General features: G+C 42.5%; 1 protein-coding gene across 3 annotated transcripts in view; it reads left to right on the top strand.

Moving 5' to 3' along the window:
• TMEM266 (transmembrane protein 266) overlaps positions 1-18,611 on the top strand; it is an 86,660-nt gene that overhangs the window by 59,267 nt on the left and 8,782 nt on the right. For 2 of the 3 annotated variants that reach the window (XM_040600506.1, XM_040600508.1), the window contains 3 exons: positions 360-498; positions 1,980-2,095; positions 11,638-11,824. In XM_040600506.1, the coding sequence (XP_040456440.1) occupies positions 360-498; positions 1,980-2,095; positions 11,638-11,824 (442 nt within the window). The remainder of the gene's footprint in view (positions 1-359; positions 499-1,979; positions 2,096-11,637; positions 11,825-18,611) is intronic. The other variant, XM_040600509.1, reaches the window with a different exon arrangement.

Consider the following 18,611-nt stretch of genomic DNA (forward strand, 5'->3'; position numbering starts at 1 on the left):
CATAATGCCAAGTAATCAGGTAATAAATACCAATGATAATAAAACTCTTTGGCTGTAATATCATTTAGGCTATCACTTCTGCTTGGGGATTTTGGCCAGTGTTTCCAAATACCTTTCTCTCTCCCTGCCCTTCCACCACAGTTTATCTCTCCTCACCTCATAAAATGCACAAAGGAATTCTGTTGTGCTGCCTAAAAAGGATGCAGCCTTTCCGTAGCTTGACCACCTCTCATATCCCTTTCAAATATGTACTGTAATTGCGTTTCTTTTTGGCAAAGTGGGAGCCCTTCAAGACCCCAAGCAGGAATGGCAGCATTACGGTCTTTAGGAAGGGTTTGAAAAAGCTGATTTCTCTTTAGGTGTTTGATGGTGCTGTCATAATCTTGTCCTTGGCACCAATGGTGGCCTCAACAGTGGCTAATGGCCCCAGCAGCCCATGGGATGCTATCAGCCTTATTATCACACTACGAATATGGAGGGTGAAGAGGATCGTTGATGGTGAGTGGTGATTCAGTTTATGACTCCCCAGAATTACCTGGCAGGCTGGGAAAAAAGATTTTTTTTAAAATACAAAAAGTTTCTTTTGCCACCACTGTTTCTGTCATTCTCATTCCTCTTACATTTTAAAAGCACTGAACAGAAAAGAGTTATGACTCCCATGGAGGAGAGCAGGTCTCAAGTTCATGGCTGTGTATCTCCTGTTACCTAGGAGCCTTTATAATCGATCGGTTTGGTTTTCTGTTAGACATCTTCACGTCCCCTATCCTGTAAAGCAAATGCCCTGACCTGCTTCCTGATTCTGCAAAATAATTGCTTCCAATCTGCTTTTCTGATCTTTGCTGCACCCTCTCTATTTCCATACAGCTAACTCTGTCTTGGGGCTTTCTTTTCCAAGTTTTCATCTGTAATACTATTTTTATGTCAGATTCCAGGAGCATTTTCTCACCATGGGGGTTCCATGCTGAAGGTGCTTTCTGCGGTGCTGGTGTGCAATGAAGCATGAATTGGTATTGTTTTGCACAGATCTCTGTAGGGAAGCACCAGGAAAGATGATAAAGCCCCAGCAAGTTGAGGTTGCAGAGAGCAGAGCTGGTGGCAGTGTTTGGAAGCAAGGACTTCACTGTTCTACTTTGTGTTCAGTGATTTCAGACATTGGAGGTTACAGAGAAGAGAAGCGGAAAAGGAATAAATGGTCACTTTGCTCATATGTGGAAGATCAAGTTGGTATGTTGGGTTTAGATGCCCAGGAAGCTCTGTATTCAGAGCTGAAGAGAGCTCTCCGACTGAAGCGTCCAAGAAAAGTTCGGGATCTCCTGTAGTTTCAGAAAATAACAGGAATTGCAGTATGCATTGAACAGCCTTGCTGATCAAGTCTGAGTTTGCCATAGTTATGACAGGAGCAAAATTGCCAGGGGTGTTCAGAAGACCTATTGAAAACTGGGCTGCAGCTTGGAAAAACAATAGAAGATACATGTCTTTTTTGTTTTTTTGAAATATCCCTCTTATTCTGCTATTTCCATTAAAGATTCATTTCTTACAGCGAAGTCTAGGAATTAAGTGCCCTGGGCTCTGGAATAGTTCTTTTCCTAAGGGAGCCATGCTGTTCAGGTTTAGAGGGGATGGGCCTAACTCTAAGCAGAAAATCCTCCTACCACGCAATTCGGGAATTCTGTGGTAAACACTGGAAAAGAACTGTATCAGTGCAGCAGAAGCTAGGAGGAGCATGCTGGGCGCCTTTCAGCTCAGCCAGGCGAATGGAGGTCTCACCAAACAACATCTAGACCCTGCTGATGCACTGCACATGTTAGCTATCCTTCCCCACAAGAAACAGTCCAAGTGCTTTTTCTATAAGAAATACTCTAGTTCTCCAGATGCAAGTGAAAGGGGTTGACACTCTTTTTGGCCTGTAAAGGTTTTCCCTCTGATAAAAAAACTTAATCACAGCTGGGTTACTTTAAGTGCTTATTTGTGTTTTCCAGCCTATGTCCTTCCAGTGAAAGTGGAGATGGAGATGATGATTCAGCAATATGAGAAGGCAAAGGTTATTCAAGATGAGCAGCTGGAAAGACTAACCCAGATCTGCCAAGAACAAGGGGTAAAGTTCAGTTATGTCTTCCTTTACGCATAGCTTGTCATGGCAACTCAAACAGTTCATGTACTTTGCAAGTTAAGGTTTGTGAAGTATCCCTAGGACTTCTAGTGTAAGGTGACAGGTCTCGGTGTTAAGGAAATATTAGCCGCAGCCAGGATATCGTCAGCATGCTATTTGTGAAACAGCAGTTGTCTCCCTCTGCTGCTGTGCTTTTGTTTTTTAAGGTGAGGAAAACAGAAGTATGAAATAGAAAAAAGAGTGCTTCCAGTGTGTAATTAACTGATTGAGGAAAGATAGCTAGACATGATACAAAGAACATGCAAAAGTGATTGCTGTTGTTGGCTGTATTAGCAGTTGCAGATATATTAAGGCCATATTCCTCGGAAAAGTATATGCAGTTGAAAGCTAATGAATCTCCCTGCTTTAAATGCAGAATGCAGCTTCCCTGTAGGTCAGAGACTCTTGGCAGATTCAAAATGTTGCAATAGAAGCTTCTAGTTCCTGGAACCAAGTCAAGATTTAAGACTTTTCCCAGGCCCCCAAATGTTGAGTGATTCAGTCTTTTGAGGTAAGGGAAGGTAAAGCTTAAAATATTTCAAATTAATACCTTCACATGAAAAACACATAAAACCACTGGTTTTGGGCAACGAGCCAGGAGTTTTTGCAGTTTGTCTCATGCAAATGAGTTCTTGAATAGCCTAACTTAAAGTAGAAACCAGGGATACCGGGGATGCATGTTGAGGCCCACCCTAGGTGGGCGTTCAGGTAACCGTCAAACCACAGCAGAATGATTGCCCAAGTGACTTGTTTCTTGTGTCAGTTGTAAGGGTAACTGTGAGGTGTCCAAATAAATCCTGGAGATTTCTAGCTTCAGTTCCCACTTCCCACTTGTGGTAGGTGCTTTTCAAATACAAAAATGAGGAGACTTTTAAGTCTGAATGGCTTAATCAGTCAAAAAGTTGACAGGCCTGAGCAGACAGGAGGAGAGGCAACTTGTCCCAGAACAGACCAACAGCCCAAAAGGTACATAATCTGAAGCAGAGATTTAGGTGCCCACATTTTACCGAGGAAGCTGATGGTTTCAGAAGTATTTTAAGTCCCCAAATGGCTTTTTAGATTTAGTTCCAGGTCTCCGGGGTCTCAGCCTAGGATGCTGCAATGAACTCTTGGTAGTGTTAGGTTGTCTTGTCTGTGTGATGAATTTCAAAGACCTGTTGACACTGTGTGTCATTTCATAGCACTGTTTTAGAGAGTCTCTCATGTTAACCGTAACCAATTCCTAAAACTTAGGCTTGACTTTTGCCAAAAATTAGTTTCTTCCAACTGTCTAAGTACCTTCAATGGCAAAACTTCAATCCTCTTCATGATGGCTTTGCACAGTGTTATTGATTCATGGCTCTGTCATGGTTGTGAAAAGAACTGGGAAATGGTATATACCCCATTTTACAGGGGAGGGATTATTCTTTGACCAAATGCACTAGGCAAATCAATGATTTCTGGACTCCTGTTGCAGTATTTTGTCTGTCAGACAGACAACTATTAGGCTAAAGTTCTTGACAGTCATACATTTGAAAACACTGAATTGTAGGAAATGTATTGTGCAGCCAGATAACGCTCTCAATCTCTAGACAATTTTAGGTGTTATTTCATAGCCTTTGAATAAAGGTGGACTCATCCCAAGTGGGGTTCAGGAGCAGCTTTTGCTGCTCTCCATTCTCATCCATATACTTCTTATCTGCATTCCTGGCTTGCAAAACATCTGAGCATAGTAGCCCTAATCTGAGCCCTGATGGTTACAGCATAGCTGTACATCAAGCACAAAGAAATACTGCATTGGTAGATGAGTAAATCTGTGAAAACAAAGCAGGTTCTCTCCTAGCTTTCAAGTGTCATCAGCTATGGAAAAATAGGGACTATAGAAAAATGACAGCATGCTAATCCTTCTTATTTTACTGTCCTGGCTGCCTGCCAAACAAATGTCTCTGCTGTATAATATGAGGTAAATGTACTAATTTGCTACAGTTAGCAACGTAAGACATTGACACAAGTACTGCATCTTTCCTTTGTAAATTATTAGCTTCATAATTCAGTCAGGAACAACTTATCAGCATTATAATATTCACATTAACATTGTGTACAGTATCTGGTGGGAAAAATGTCTCCTAATGGTATTTAATGTCTAAAATTCTGCCAGTTTTTTTGCTTTTTCATTTTATCATCTTTTCTGACCTTTTTAAGGATGGCTTGTTTGTGGCGTTTGTGTGCATCCCTGTGTTTTTGGGTGAAGGTTTGCTTCAGCAGTCTGGCTGTTCCCAAATCTGGAGTGCTGGCCACAAGGGATTCCAGTCTGCTGTGTGTGTGGTGCCATGTCTGGCACGGCAGATAGGATAGCTGGCAGCAGCCTGTAGGGGTTGACCTGTTGCCTCTAATACATGCTGGGACATACCAGTGCCAGCCCAAGTAGGAAGAATGGGCAAGCCACCATGGTTGCCGACACCCCAGTAGTGGATGTAGATACTGATTCATTGTGAGGCTGCATCTTTGTGATTACACTGATGATTTGAGTTTATTTGAGTTTATTTGATAATTATAGACAGGGCTGAAAACATTCCTGTCAGAAAGTCCCAACACTTTCTTTTCTGAGATCCTGTGTTCAGTTTCTTACTGCTTTGCCGCTTATCAGGCAATTGGGATTGAAATTCTCAAAGTCTGGCATCTTCTGCAGATGAAATTAATTTTGAACGTTTCAGACAAAATATTCATTATTTCTGAGGAGAAACTGGGGAAAAAGTATTAGCCTGTTTTGTTCAGGATTTAAAACCAAAATAATTGGTGGCCAGTTCTCTGAGAAGTCCCATGCCTTCCTGTTTTGAAGCTGGTACTTAACACATGACAGGCAAAACCGAGAGTTCCTGCTTTAAAAAAAATAAATGCAGGAAAGATGCAACCTCCCTTCATCTTACTTTTTGAAATCTGTTTCTTTTGTCAGTTGTACATTTTTTTTGGCCAGTGATAGGGTATCACAACTATAAAGTACATTTCCATTCCTAAATGACATTAGAGACATACTTCTGCAAACATGAAAACTCTTTCCAGATGTTGATTTTTGGCTAGCCATACATGTGAAAACCAGAATATGTTTTATAACTTATAGTTGCATGGACTACTGCTTTGTTCTCTGTAGTACCCCACTGAAACTGCTTGAGTAGTTTGCAGTTTTATTTATTGTCCATTGGCCAAGAAAGAAGTCATTGAAAGGGAGTGGAGCATGAGGGTAGTCAAGGCAGAAAATACTGAAAGGGCTGAGGTGGCTGTACAGGACTTCACAAAACATGAGAAACATTAACAATCACAGTAGCAGGGATTTCTAAAAATGGGTAAAGGTAAAAGGTAAAAACGTTTCACTGAAATTACTGTGAAAAACATGAAGAGTATTTTGCTGATGGTATTGTTTTATCAGAATAACTTAAATTGCAAAACAAAGTTCCGAAATTTCATTAACAATGTGAATTCCAGTCAGGGAAGTTGCTTTTTTCCTCTGGAATCACCTGTAAAGGAATTTCCACTTCTGATAATAGATATACTTATGTGATATTTTCTGCTTAACTTTCACAAGAGTCATTCAGCTGAGTACAGTCCAGCCAAGACTCTGTATTCAGCCTTATCGCAGGAGCTCCTTTTCTGTCAGCTTCTATAGAACTGGGAGTTTCATCATTCTCAAAGCTGCAACTCCTATGGAAATTATAATTTTTATCTTGGAATATAATTTGTCCAACAGCTGCTAGTTTAATGACAGGGCTATTTAGCTGGTAAAATTACCTATCGGAGGAATAACTTATGTTATCCTTTTGCAATAATTTTAATTTATTTCAAACTACCAGTCATTTTCTTGGTGAATGGAAGGCAGCCAAGGTCATCCCGTGTTTCATTCTGTCCGTAAATCATTAGTTTGCAACTGTCTCCTGATTTTTATTGTTACCAACAATGGCTAAACTAATGGAAATAAACATTGGATTGTATCCCAGTGGCAGATGAGTTTTAGGGCAGGGCATTCTGTACAGACAGCACTAATAGAATTGAGCAAAGTTATTGCTCCTGCATTAGACACGAATAAGCTTCTGGCTAAAATGTTCATTGATCTCTCTGAAACTATGTCAATCATACTCCGTTGCTAGGCCATTAAAGGGAAGTACTGTATGATTCACTGCTAAGCCCCTTTTTGAGTCTTACATGCATGTTGTATAATATCTGATAGGATGGGTGGCACATTTTATAAAACCAGGCATGTAAACTAAGATGTTGTCTAGAGCTTTGGGTAGGTCTCTGTCATTTTACCTGCTTATAAATAATCACCTGATGCATTCTTTGAGTGAGGAGATGCAGAGGTTGCCCCATAGTTCTTTCTGGTTTGTTTCCTGCCAAAATGTTGCAAAGTTTGTGCAACAAGAGGACACGTAACAAATTTTGAACGAACTTAAGTAAGTTTAAACTTACCATCAATTAACTTTCTATTCATGCCTGACAATCTACTCATACAGATGGTCTCATATAAGAATCTCCCTTTTTTTTCTTGGTATTTTCACATTAGCCACCTGCATTACACATTTATTGCTGTCTTCAGCTCCCTTATGGGCAGGTGTAGCCAGGCTCTTCTCAGAGGTGCAGGGAGGTTGTGGTGTATACAACCTTGGAGATAATCACAACTTGACAGGACAGGCTTTTAGCAACCTGAGCTAAGCGGACTTGCTTTAAGTGGGTTGTTGGACTAGATGACCCTCACAGGTCCATTTCAGCCTAGATTAGCTGTGAGACTATGTAGTTTTCAAATATATTTTTTCTATTGCAAAGTATGTTGGAACTTACTGATAAAGGAACCCACCAGAAGCTACCAAAGTACATGTAGTTAAAAGATGATGAATATCATAGGTGTCCTGGTAAATAATGTCAGTAGCAGTCTCAATTGGGCCAGTGCTCAGGTTGTAACTATCTTGGGTCAGGAGAGCGTTTACCTTACTCTCCTTGATAGCAACAAGTTCTCTTTCACACAACAGCATTATTTGCCTGCTGGCGCTCTGTGGTATTTACAAGGTTCTTAACACAGAGCTGATACCTGTGAGTAAGTCTTAATTTAAACAGATCAAAACATGTTTTGTAAGTTTATATGCTTTTTTCTTTTTTTTCCCCTCATGATATGCTTAAAGTTCATCCTTCCTTAGAGGCTGAAGGAAGGATGGGTCTACCTGAAAGCATGCAACATGGTTTTCTCAGTACAGCTCTTCTGCAGTACTCTGTGTTAGGAAGGCTCAGGTCTACATTCAGATAGCTACATCAGCTCCTACTGCAAATAGAAATTTCATGTGTTTAACTTGGCCCAGAATTTTTACTTAAAAAGACTGTTACATTTTATACCTTTTAATGATTTATTTAACCTGCCCTGGACTGTATGACATGCAGTCAGAGCAATCTCATTAGCTCTTTTACACATTAGAACTGCCCGAGGTCAGTGTTCAATATAATGTTCGATAGATATAAGCACCTACAACATAATTTGCTTGTGCAGTCTCTCATTGAATTATGCCCATAAGGAACACCCACTTCTCTTAGACTTAACCTTTGTTTTTAGTGGGTTGCTTTTAGTGGCTAAAACTGTATTCCAGTTTCTACAGTATCTTGGGATAATTTTAAAGTAATAATTGGAAATAATTAATATTAAACTGATTTCCTGAGTAGATGCATGCCTTTTGTGAGCAAATACCAGTTTCTTGTTTAACTTTTCCTAGTTATTTTATTGAGCATCCTTTCATTTTCTTAAATTGATCCTTAGGATAAACTGTGATTATTTTTTTTTTTCATCCCACCCAGTCCCTTTTTGAACATGCTAGAGACTCAGATTTTGGGTTTGCATTTGAATGCAGTATATTGGGTTGGGGTTTGGCTCTATCTTATGCTCTGCATCTGTAACAGGGTTACAGTTCTACATCTCTGTGGAGCACGTACAGATGACTTTGCATCAGTAACAGTGAGCGTGGGAGTGAGACAAACAGCATTATCAAAATAAATACCCTCTTCTCTGTCAATAAAAAAAATAAATCAGTTACGCAACACTATTTCATTCCAGCTTTCTACTGTTTTAATGACTTATATAGACTTTAGGGCAAACATAAATGGGACCTGGAAGCTGATCATCTGAGGTAATGAAAAAGTGGAAGGGAGAGCCTGTGATAATTAGCTGCAGCTGTGTTGGGTTTGTAGGCAACATCAGTTTCTGCTGTTATCTTTCTGAACATCTCTGTGCGCTGCTATTCACCTTGCACGTGTTGCTGAAGTCCAGAGCACTGTGCTGCTTTACTGTGCCTAGGAATTCAATTTCCATATCTGCTCTTGACATTCTCATGTTCAGTTCTGGACTGCAGACCCGCTGAACTAGCTGCGTTAATAGCTGAAAGTAAGACAAGCATGTGGATTGTGTTTGCGGCTAGCAATAAAAGAGGGGTCGCATATCACTTATAAAGTTGCAAGTCCTGCATACCTTCTTATCCTCAGGCAGTGGATGAGGGAAGCGTTGCGTGAGCCAAGACATCAGGTCTGGGTTCTGGTTCCTGCTAGAATGTGCCATTGTGCGCCCGTCCCCGGCAGGTGTGCTCCTGCTGCGCGGCCGGGTTGCAGTTCTGTCTCCGGCCGCCAGGGGGCAGCAGAGCCCCTCCTGGGTGGCGTCCGGCGGCGCTGGCCGAGCCCGGGAACCGCGAAGGCGGCTGCTGCGCGGAGCCCCTGCGCCGTGCTGCGCGGCCGGAGTCAACCGAGGCAGGCATTTCTCCCACTTAAATAGGAAATAAAGACTTGTTTGTATAAAGTGTAGTTGTCCGGAGTGGTGATCCCAGCAGTGGTTGCAGACTGCTGCTTTGTCCGGCGTGCCAGGCTCAATAGTTCATAGCTTGTTGGCGTTGGCAGAGCTGAGTTGAACAATAATATTTATGAGCTCATCTGTTAAAAACTGGATGGCCGTGGAGAAGTTAAAGATTTACAATAATCTGTGGATATTTGGAAATGCTTGCTTTATCAAATGGAACATGTAAGTGGCCATCAGAAGGTCTGGTCTTTTACCCCATTTTTCACCGTGGCAGGAAGGTTCACCCAATGTGCTTCCTTTTTAATATCTGTAAAATGCAGCGATGCCCTTCAAGCTTTTGATTGTTACGATTTTTAGCCAATCTTTGTAAATGCTTAAGCTGGTTAAATTGGGTATGAGGCAGAACTACAGTTGTTGAGCTGACTTTTAGGTAGCTTTATCTATCTGTGTTTAAAAAATACCTGCTAATTCTTTTGTTTTCTGTGACAAAAAAAAAAAATCATATCCTGCCTCTAGGCCAGAATTAAGCATTTCAGTTGCAATATTTCTTTTTCTGACACACAGGAATGTTTTTGAAGGATGAAATGTGAAATGTAGAAAACCAGTAATGATGCCTAATTCTTAATGCCTTTTAGTTGAGCTAAACAAGTACATATGGTTAGGCAATTTTTTTTAAAAAAAAAAAAACTCCAGACTTATTTTTTGCCTATCGTGTTTGAGTGTATTTCTTCCTTTAAATCAAGGGAGTGTCCGAAAGGGTATCTTTCTCCTTTGAAAAGTGAAATGTGAGATATTTTAGGATTTACGAGTTTTTTTCATGTCAAAGGTAGAACCTGAAGTTCTCTGTGTTGTAAAGCTGAACTTGAGACAGTCCTTTCACGACTGAATGACACAGATTGGCACCTCTGGTATGGCAAAGGCACGTTAAGCCTCAGGAAGCTTAGGGCTGGCTGGGAGAAGTTAGCACTACCAGTTTGCTGCTGCTTCGTAGCTGACAGGTTAACACAAAACCCACCCGCTGGGATGTGCCATGGAGGTTTCACTGAGGGAATCAAGGAGCAGGGCTGTATTTTGCTGGTACTACCTGATACTCTGACTGCCGCTGTCAGAGAACCTTTAGTTAAGAGCAGTGAGCGTTTCATGCAGCCAGCTGTCTGCAGCTGCCAGACTTCTGCCCACTGATTTCAAGTCAGAGGAAAAGCTCTGTGCTTTGTTAGGTCCCTGGTTTAGGTGATTTGAATATGACCTGGAAAGCTTCAACTGCCCTCTTGCTCTTTAGATTTGAGTCTCGCAGTGGGCCTTCCAGTTGCTGTAGTTCTTTCCCTTATGCTCTGGAAAGCAGATAGTCTCCAGATGTGGCAAACTGGAATCCCTTTTTCTTTCTAAAATCTGTGGAAATTCTGTCTTCTTTCAACTCCAGTTGCTTACACAGCTTGGAGCAACGGCTGCTGCTCTGCAGCATGCCTGGGGTTTGTGCCATGTCTGGTGTGGACCGTGGTGGAGCAAACTAGGTCTGCTGGTGGATTCCAAAATCTGACAGCGAAGTAGATTTGAGTCAGCATCTGAGAGGCAAGAGCCAGAACCAGATTCATTTAACCTACATGCTGTTACACACCAGTTTTCAAGCATCGAGGTGCTAATTCCATCTCTGTTGTAAATGCAGAGTGACAGGTGCAGTGTGGCTCGCTGTAGCATCATGCTCTCTGATGGCTTTTCAGGCCTTGAACTATGGGAGGCCCAGCAATGCTAAATTTTAAATGCCTTAGCCTATTACTTGCCTCATTCGCTTTTTGCTCTCAGACTCTCTATAATTAGATATGACTTGGTCACTGCTGTACTACTGATCTTAAAAAGAGTTTAGAACAGAGAAACTGCTATGCAGCCCCATAGCTGTGCTGGATGGCAGAGGGGAAGGACAGTGGGATTTTGTAGTACTTATATAAGGGTCTCTGCAGAGAAATTATTTTCTTTCTTGCATTGTGGAAGACCTGTGGCTGTCAAACACTAGAGAAACACTGTGTCCATCAATCAGATTGTACCTGGTAGCTTCTGTCTTTTTGTGAGGTGTCTGCTTTATAACACCAGTCATAAAGCAAATCCCCTCTTGACTGCAGAAAATTATTGACTGCTGTGGCTCATATATTTGAGGGGAGTAGCCAGGGAAGTGGCAACCTTCCCCAGGGTTTTGTACACACTGTTGAGTACAGAAGATTCCAAGCTGGAGGAGGACTGTGGTGTCCCTTGTCTAGTTAGTGAGGGAGCACAGTTCTGGGAACTGCTTATAGACTCTCCCTCCGCAGAAATCCTCATTACAAAGTCTAGCAGGTATGGGATGTTTGTCATGAACCTAAATCCCTAGACACCTGTTAAGAGTGGTTTTCTATAAAGATGTCATTTGACTTGGCAGGTAGATTTGTTAAAAATTGTCTAAAATCATATCTTCAGAATGCAAATGCGCAAAATAGAAGACTAGCACGAGGCAGTCATTATTTGTAGATTGTGAGCAATGGTCCAGCTCACGTGGCTCTGGGAGAGCATCAGCAGCTTAGACTTGTATCCCAGCTTGACCGCATAGCATTTGCTGTGACCAGTCTGTAGCAGTTTAGTGATGAAATGAGTAATAGGTCCCCAACTGAGGAACACAGCCTTCTGGCCATGCTTATATGATATCAGTATGTGGTGTTGTTTTTTCCTCTAGTTTGAAATCAGGCAGCTGAGGGCCCACCTTGCACAGCAAGATCTGGACCTGGCTGCAGAGAGAGAGGCTGCGCTGCAGGTCCCACATGTGCTGAACAAACAGAGCAGCAAGAGATACAAGGTGGTAGCAATTGAAGATTCGGATGATGAAGCCACTGAGAACATCACTGAGTTGCGACCTCCACGAGGTGAGTGCTGCCTGTGCACTGCTACCCGCTGGCACTGCTCATCCCTTACATGCAGTTATTGAACCCACTGAATACCTTCACTTTACCAGTGAATTGATTACTTCCCCTGAAGACTGCGTTTCCCCATTTTCCCAAAGTGGCTTCATCTGCTTCAAAGTGGCAGGAGCTGTGGTCTTTGTGAACAGATTCTGAACAGAGCCAATAAAACGACTCGGGAAGAAAATTACTTATGATGTACCTTCCCAGTGTCCTCATGATTATATCCGTCAAATGCTAAAGCAGCAGCAGCCAAATCAGAATTGGCAAAAGGATAATCACTTAGAGGTAAAAGCAGGGAAATTAAGAACACTGCAAGCCAGTTTCAGTCTTTGGCCAGTTGCATTTCTGTGGTTTAAGGAGGACCCATGCGTCAGCTGTGAAGCTTGCCTTGCCTAGAGGCTGTGCTCTCACCAGCTTGCTTAAAACTGCCGATGCCAGACAGCCTGGCTGGGCTTGGACAGGCAGCTCCGGTGCCAGAAGAGGAGTGATGCGCTGTGTAGGCAGCTCCTGCTCAGATGCTGAAGTGCCGTGTGTCCATGGTGAAGAGCAGTCTGTTGTCTGTGAGCTGTCTGTTGGGCAGGCGTGTGGGTCGGGGAGATATCAACAGTTATATTTTCTTGGATCCACTTTTATCACACAGGTGCCAGACTAGAAGTATTTTGGAAAATACATAGTTCTTCTTCCTGTGATTCCCTCAGCCCTTGCAGTGGAGTGCAGAATGTGTCCTGATGTCAGTAACATTTAATGTAATATTCCAGAGGAGACAACACTTTCTACTTTAGTACTTTTGGATGACTTACCTTGTTTATTTTAGTAGATGATCAGTATGTGAATATATCTGAATAAGAGGTTTGCATGGTATCTTTATTTTGGTCAAACTCCTTAGAATTCAAGGCACAGAAGTACATTAATCAAAAGATTTAAGAGAAAAAGCTCACCAGACATTTTCAAATGATAATCCTTTCCATTCTCTGCACAGTAATGAAAGCATGTAGAAATTGGTTTTGTTTTTTCCTCTTTATAATATCTAAGCGCTAACCACAGTTCAGCCATTAATTATTCCTGATCTGAAATTGTATTTAAAAGCAGACAGTTGAGCAGACTGCCCCTTAAAATGCATTTCCCCCTTTTTTGTAGTATTTCAGAGGTTTCCCCAGTGGATATATTATAATTTATGCATGTGTTCCTTGAGGGTTACATTTGGAACTGGAGAGTGTTGCACACATTATAAGGAGGCTTGCTGGAATTTCAGTGCTGTGGAGATTCATCTAAAAATTCTAAGGTATTCATTCAAACTTCCAGGTTACCAGAATTACTCATTATTAGTGTCTCCCTGTAAAATGCTGTGCACACATGCAACAAAGTAGACACACAATCTTCAGGACTGATTTCTACGTTCAGTTAGGTTACATGATTAGAGAGACTTATGCTTTTCACTGGAAAAAAGATGTTCAGCAAATAAGAGAACATGCATTACTTTACATACTGGCTAAGGTGCAGTTATGTTATCTTTAAATGTTTGTATTGAGTATCCAGAATTTCTGACTTCCGGAAGTCATCTAACTATATCAGAGGAAATATTTTTTGTGCATTGTATCATGTATTACATACAAAGGTTTTGTAGAAGCATTGAGTGCTTGTCTTCAGAAGCTAGATTGGGGTGGCTCTATTCTAACAATTGTCCTTTTAAGTTGAATGAGGCAGGAGTTTGACAGAAAAGTACTTCCTACAGTCTTATAGCAAGGGACACCCATCTGTGGTGGTCTACCATCATGGTGGGTTACTGACAAGGGGCCCAGTTAAGACTGCATGAGAGACCACGAACCCAGCAATAACAGGCAGTGCTTTAGTTCACAATCCATGTCACAGTCAATTGAGGCAGATGATTTTGTGTGTGATTTCTGGGATTATTTTGCAATGGAAAGTAGTAGTAAGCTAACGGGGCTTGGAATCCTGCACTAGCAATGCTGGCTTAGAGATTGCTTCTATGTAAGATACAGGACTTCAGAACCTCAACTAACAGCTTAACAAGGCGGTTATCCCTGGGGAAGATGGATCATGAGCCTGCCCTGCACGGTTCTTCTCCCTCCCCACCTCAACTGGGTCTTTCTTCTCCAGCTCTGCCAGCACCAGCTTGCACTCCCAGTAATATGCTGGCTATTGCTGCAGCAGCTTTCACGTTATCACTTTGTGTTTTCTTCATCTATGCTGTGGCCGTTCTGAGCGATAAATGTATCAGCAAAACCAGCATGTGGTATGTCAGATGGAAGAAGAGCATCTCTTCAGCTGAAGGTGCCTCCATTTGCACAGTGTGGAAGTGGTGTATCTGGCTGGTGTAGGGTCTCCCATCTCCCTACCTGCTCAGGCATGTGAAATACTCCTGAGACATGGCTCTGCAGAGCACAGATGAGTAAGACTTTTCCCGTGGGTCATCGCTGTATCCTCCCGCTTCGCACGTGCTGCAGTGATGCTGGCTGTGCTATCTTCAGGGCTTTCCGCACCACTTGTTCTGCCCGGAACTGTAAGCCACCAGTGTTTTAACTCCTGACTTTTGGGTCAAGGGTTATGTTTTGCAAGTTACCCTGTGTGTCAGACCACACTAGGAATTGCTTTGCATCCATTTTCTCCAAGCTATGTTTTTCCCCCCTTAAAGATTCCAGAGCGATGACTGCAGTTAATTGTTCTGTATGCCACACGGCATTTGTGAGCTTTGAGAAATACCTGCAGTTGCCTATGACACTGACTGGTTGGAAGAGAAATAAGGGACCCGGTTGCTAATACTGTTAAAAGAAAAGTTACAGTTCAAAGCTACAATTCAACTGTTAGGCAAAACAGGCTCTGTTACGCTCTTCTCTTATGCTCTGGCAGAACATTAGCGCTACATGTAACACCTGAGGGAGGGGTATGGCACAGAATGCACGTGTTTGTGCCAAACTTTGTCAGCCTTCAAAAAATCGCCGTCTTGGGAGAGCCCTGAATTCTGCCAAACCAGCAAGACTGAGTTGGCTAGAGAACATACTGCATGAGAAAATGGGATATTCCATCTCAAGCTAATCTTATTTCCCCGTTCTCTGTTGAACAATGGAAACATTCAGTGCAGAACACTTTACCACAAAGGGGTTATGGAATAAGAAAGCATTGAGACTTTTTACTCATTTCCCTACCTGGGAGTTTTATGGGATAGTGCATAAGTTAAAGCTCCTCAGGGGCAGCTGTAGCTTGTGCTTTGGTATTTACACTGGATTTTGTGTAGCCATTTACTACAGTGTTCAGTAAAGTAAGTCAGGTAAGCCCAGCATCACATGGTACACAGCACCTGAGGGAATTTGTGTAGACACACGCTGTGGCCTGCCACCAGGAGACTACTGCACGTGCTGGCTGATTTAGTAGCTTTTCAGTATGGTCTTTGCCCACCTTTTCTTCTGCAGATCTCTTTCTCTTTGTATCTGCAGTGCCTTAATTGCCGGTACGAGGCTGGGAGAGGCAAGAGCTGTAGTTAGATGGTCAACAGGCTCTGTGAAAGTGTCCCATAATTTCCCAACTAGTATTTCATGCCTCTTCTTGAGGCTGTACAGCTGTAAGCTGCTTGTGGCCTGGTCAGTCCTGTGCTAGTTCTCTGAATAATGGATTGGTTGCTGCCTCACACGCTTCTATCTCCTCAGAGCAGTTCACCAAGAGACCTCCTAACATAGTAGGAATAACCCGGTGGAAAATGTATGCATATGTGGGATTTTCTAATTAATTTAGCTGAAAGCAGGAAATTTTTCACCTTTAACTTTCTTTGAACAGAGATTTTATTTGTTTTGCCAAAAAATTAATCTCCAGAGTGGACAAACATGAAGGCTGAAACACAGGCTTCAGCATGCACATCAGAGAGTACCGTTGCCAACACCAGGAAAGATACGAACTCAAGAGAAGCACACAGCTCTAGGAGCTATAAAGCCAGGGCAAAGCTGCGTGCTGCACTGTGAGCACTTCGCTTCTCTGCCTCAGTTTGTAAAGAGCTTAGGATGAAAGTTGTTGCATGTGAACGCACATCAGCATCGCTAATGATTTTTCAGGACCATTGTGGTCAAGGGTGAAAGTTGTTGCATGTGAATGCACATCAGCATCGCTAATGATTTTTCAGGACCATTGTGGTCAGCCTTTCTTTAAGAGCAAGGCAAATGTTCGAAGTGCTGTCATCTTCTTTCTTCTTCCCGAAGATCTTTAACATAGTGGCAAATATTATCCTGTCTGTTCATCTCTGAATTATAAAGGGAAGGTTTTTCTTTTGCTGAGTTCTTACCTTGTACAGTATGTAACTGGTCATGGTCAGAATAACATTTAATGTGTTCTGCTCCTTCACAAATCATTTTTAGTGTTTGGTATACAAAGTTCCAGGCTTCAGGGAATGCCAGGTTCACAGCGCCCCATATAGTCATTAATACTTCCTTCCAAAATTTATTATTCTTTAATCTCTCCCATAATATATGAATTAGAGTCCCTAGTGGAATTTCCTCGTTTCCCTGCATATATCATTTCAGTTTTTGAAATTCTACAGCACTGACATAGTTTAAGATTAATATGCCACCCTTCTATTCCTCTGAGCAAGAACTGGATCCTAGCCCTGTTACTTTGTGTCACAGAAAGCTTATTTTAGCTATTCTTAGTCAAACTTTGATTTTTCTGGGGTTAGTGGCAAGTGTCTTGCTTTGGGGGACTGCTGCAATTTATGATTGTGCTTGGAGAAAAGTAAAGCTTGCTCTCCCTGTAGGTACGCACAGTTTTGTAAGCGAAGAAAGTAGGATATTGGGAGGGGAATGTGAAAAAATCTGGAGCTTCAGAGGGCTTCCCTTAAGATTATTCATAAGCTGTCTGAGAAGGCAAAGCAGGGCACTGGGAAGGATTTTGTCAGTTGTTCCTTGCAAGGCAGTCTGAGCTGGCTGAACACTTTTAAACTCTAAGCCAGTCCCTTTGGTGATCATCTGTTGGTGCTCTAAGAGAGCCCTGTTACTGCAGACAATAGATAAAAAATAGTTTATGGTTATTTTCAAATGTTGAAATGTATCTACTTTGAAGCCTACTCCTGTAAGTGGTTATATCTTAAGTGCACTCCACTTCCTGGTTGAAGTCCATGTATCCATGGAAGAGTGAGGATTTGGCTTCTCTGTAGGTGCCTCTTTCAGGCTTTGTGGTTCTCTGTGCACTGATCCTCCAGGCAGGAATCAAAGGAATTAAACCTTAAGCAACACTTACAGAAATGTGTATGCAGTTAGTGAAGTTAGGCTCTTGAATTTCACATTCACCAAATGGGTGGAGCAGAAACTTTTCACTTCCAGAAGTGGTGAGCATACAGTCACGCGTGTGAGGTTGAAGTTGTCTCCCATCGTTTAATGTGAAGAGGTGCGAAGACATTGCTGACAGGTATAGGAACACAGAACTTGAATTTTTTCCACTGTCCAAGCATGCAGCCCCTTTCATAATAACCCCTTTCATAAACAGATTGTGGTCCCTGTGACAGCAGTGAAGTATTTTGCCCTTCGCCGCCATTATAACACTGTTCCAGCATCTCGCTTTTCTAAATTATTAGAAATCTTTTCCTAATTCCCAGTCTACATTTATTTGTTGCCAGATTATAACAATTTGGTTTTGAATGCTTTTGCTTAAGTTATTCTTTCCCTGATGTTTACCCAGCATATTATTGTTTTGTTGGTAGCCATATTCTTTCTCAACCTTTGTCTTTCTAGACTCAACAAATGTGGCTATTTTGCAGAGACAGACTCCAGTTCCTCTGTGTTTGCTTCAGGCTGAGTGGAACAAGCCAACTCAGATGTGGATCTGCAGATCCATATTCATAGAGAACAAGGTTGGAAAGAGCACTCAGAGGTCCCCCAGGCCATCCTCTACCCAAAGCCACCCACCATGCCGACACGCAGATGTCTTACATCTCAGCCATGCTCAACTCGGCACACAGTGCTCTTGCAGCATGATCTCCTGAAGCAAGGGCCAAAGCCACCCAATTTGCTGTCAGTTAAGGACCTTGGTTTTCTGTTCCGATTTTTCTGTCCCAGCAGTATCTGCTGATAATGGAGCTCCATGGAAATCTATATCCCAGGATTTCCTTCTGCATAACAGCTTCCATCTCAGGTTGATTTCTTACTTAGAACCAGGCTGAATCTGTTGCTCTGTTTCCGTGCAAAGTTAACTTTGACGAATCTTCTCAAGGTGGATTATCCACCTGCTCAGGTATCCATCCAACCTCTGCGGGGACTGGATAGCCATCTGAATGGAACAGTCGTGTGAGTGCTGCAGCTTGCACTAACGTGGCAGTCTGCCTTCAGACGAGAAGCAGGGGAAGTCCGCCGGGACATGCCAGCTGGCTGTGTGTGTTTCCTGTTGGCACAAACGTTCCGTGTTGCTAGAGGGGAAGGGAGAGAGATCTCCTAGGACCAGCAAAGCAAAGGGGAAAGACTCTGCTCAGGTCATCTTGCACAAGACCAGCAAGGTGAACTTAGAGAGTACAGCACAGCCTGGGGAGCATGCCTGTGCCCTAACAAAGGGATGTACAAGTAAGCAGTGAGCTATACTAGGGCTGCTGAGGAGAAGAGGAGGTTCAGTCTGGTTGAGGATTTGGTAATGGTGAAGTTCAGATGGCCAGGATCAGGCAGATCTGGAATGCCAGAGATTGTATGGCAATCTGCGGGGGAAAACTCCCTAGGAAGGTTACAGCTTCTTCACTGGGGACTTTCCCCCACGGATTGCCAGT

Source organism: Falco naumanni, chromosome 7, assembly GCF_017639655.2.
Source record: "Falco naumanni isolate bFalNau1 chromosome 7, bFalNau1.pat, whole genome shotgun sequence".
In the NCBI taxonomy this organism is placed as follows: Eukaryota; Metazoa; Chordata; class Aves; order Falconiformes; family Falconidae; genus Falco; species Falco naumanni.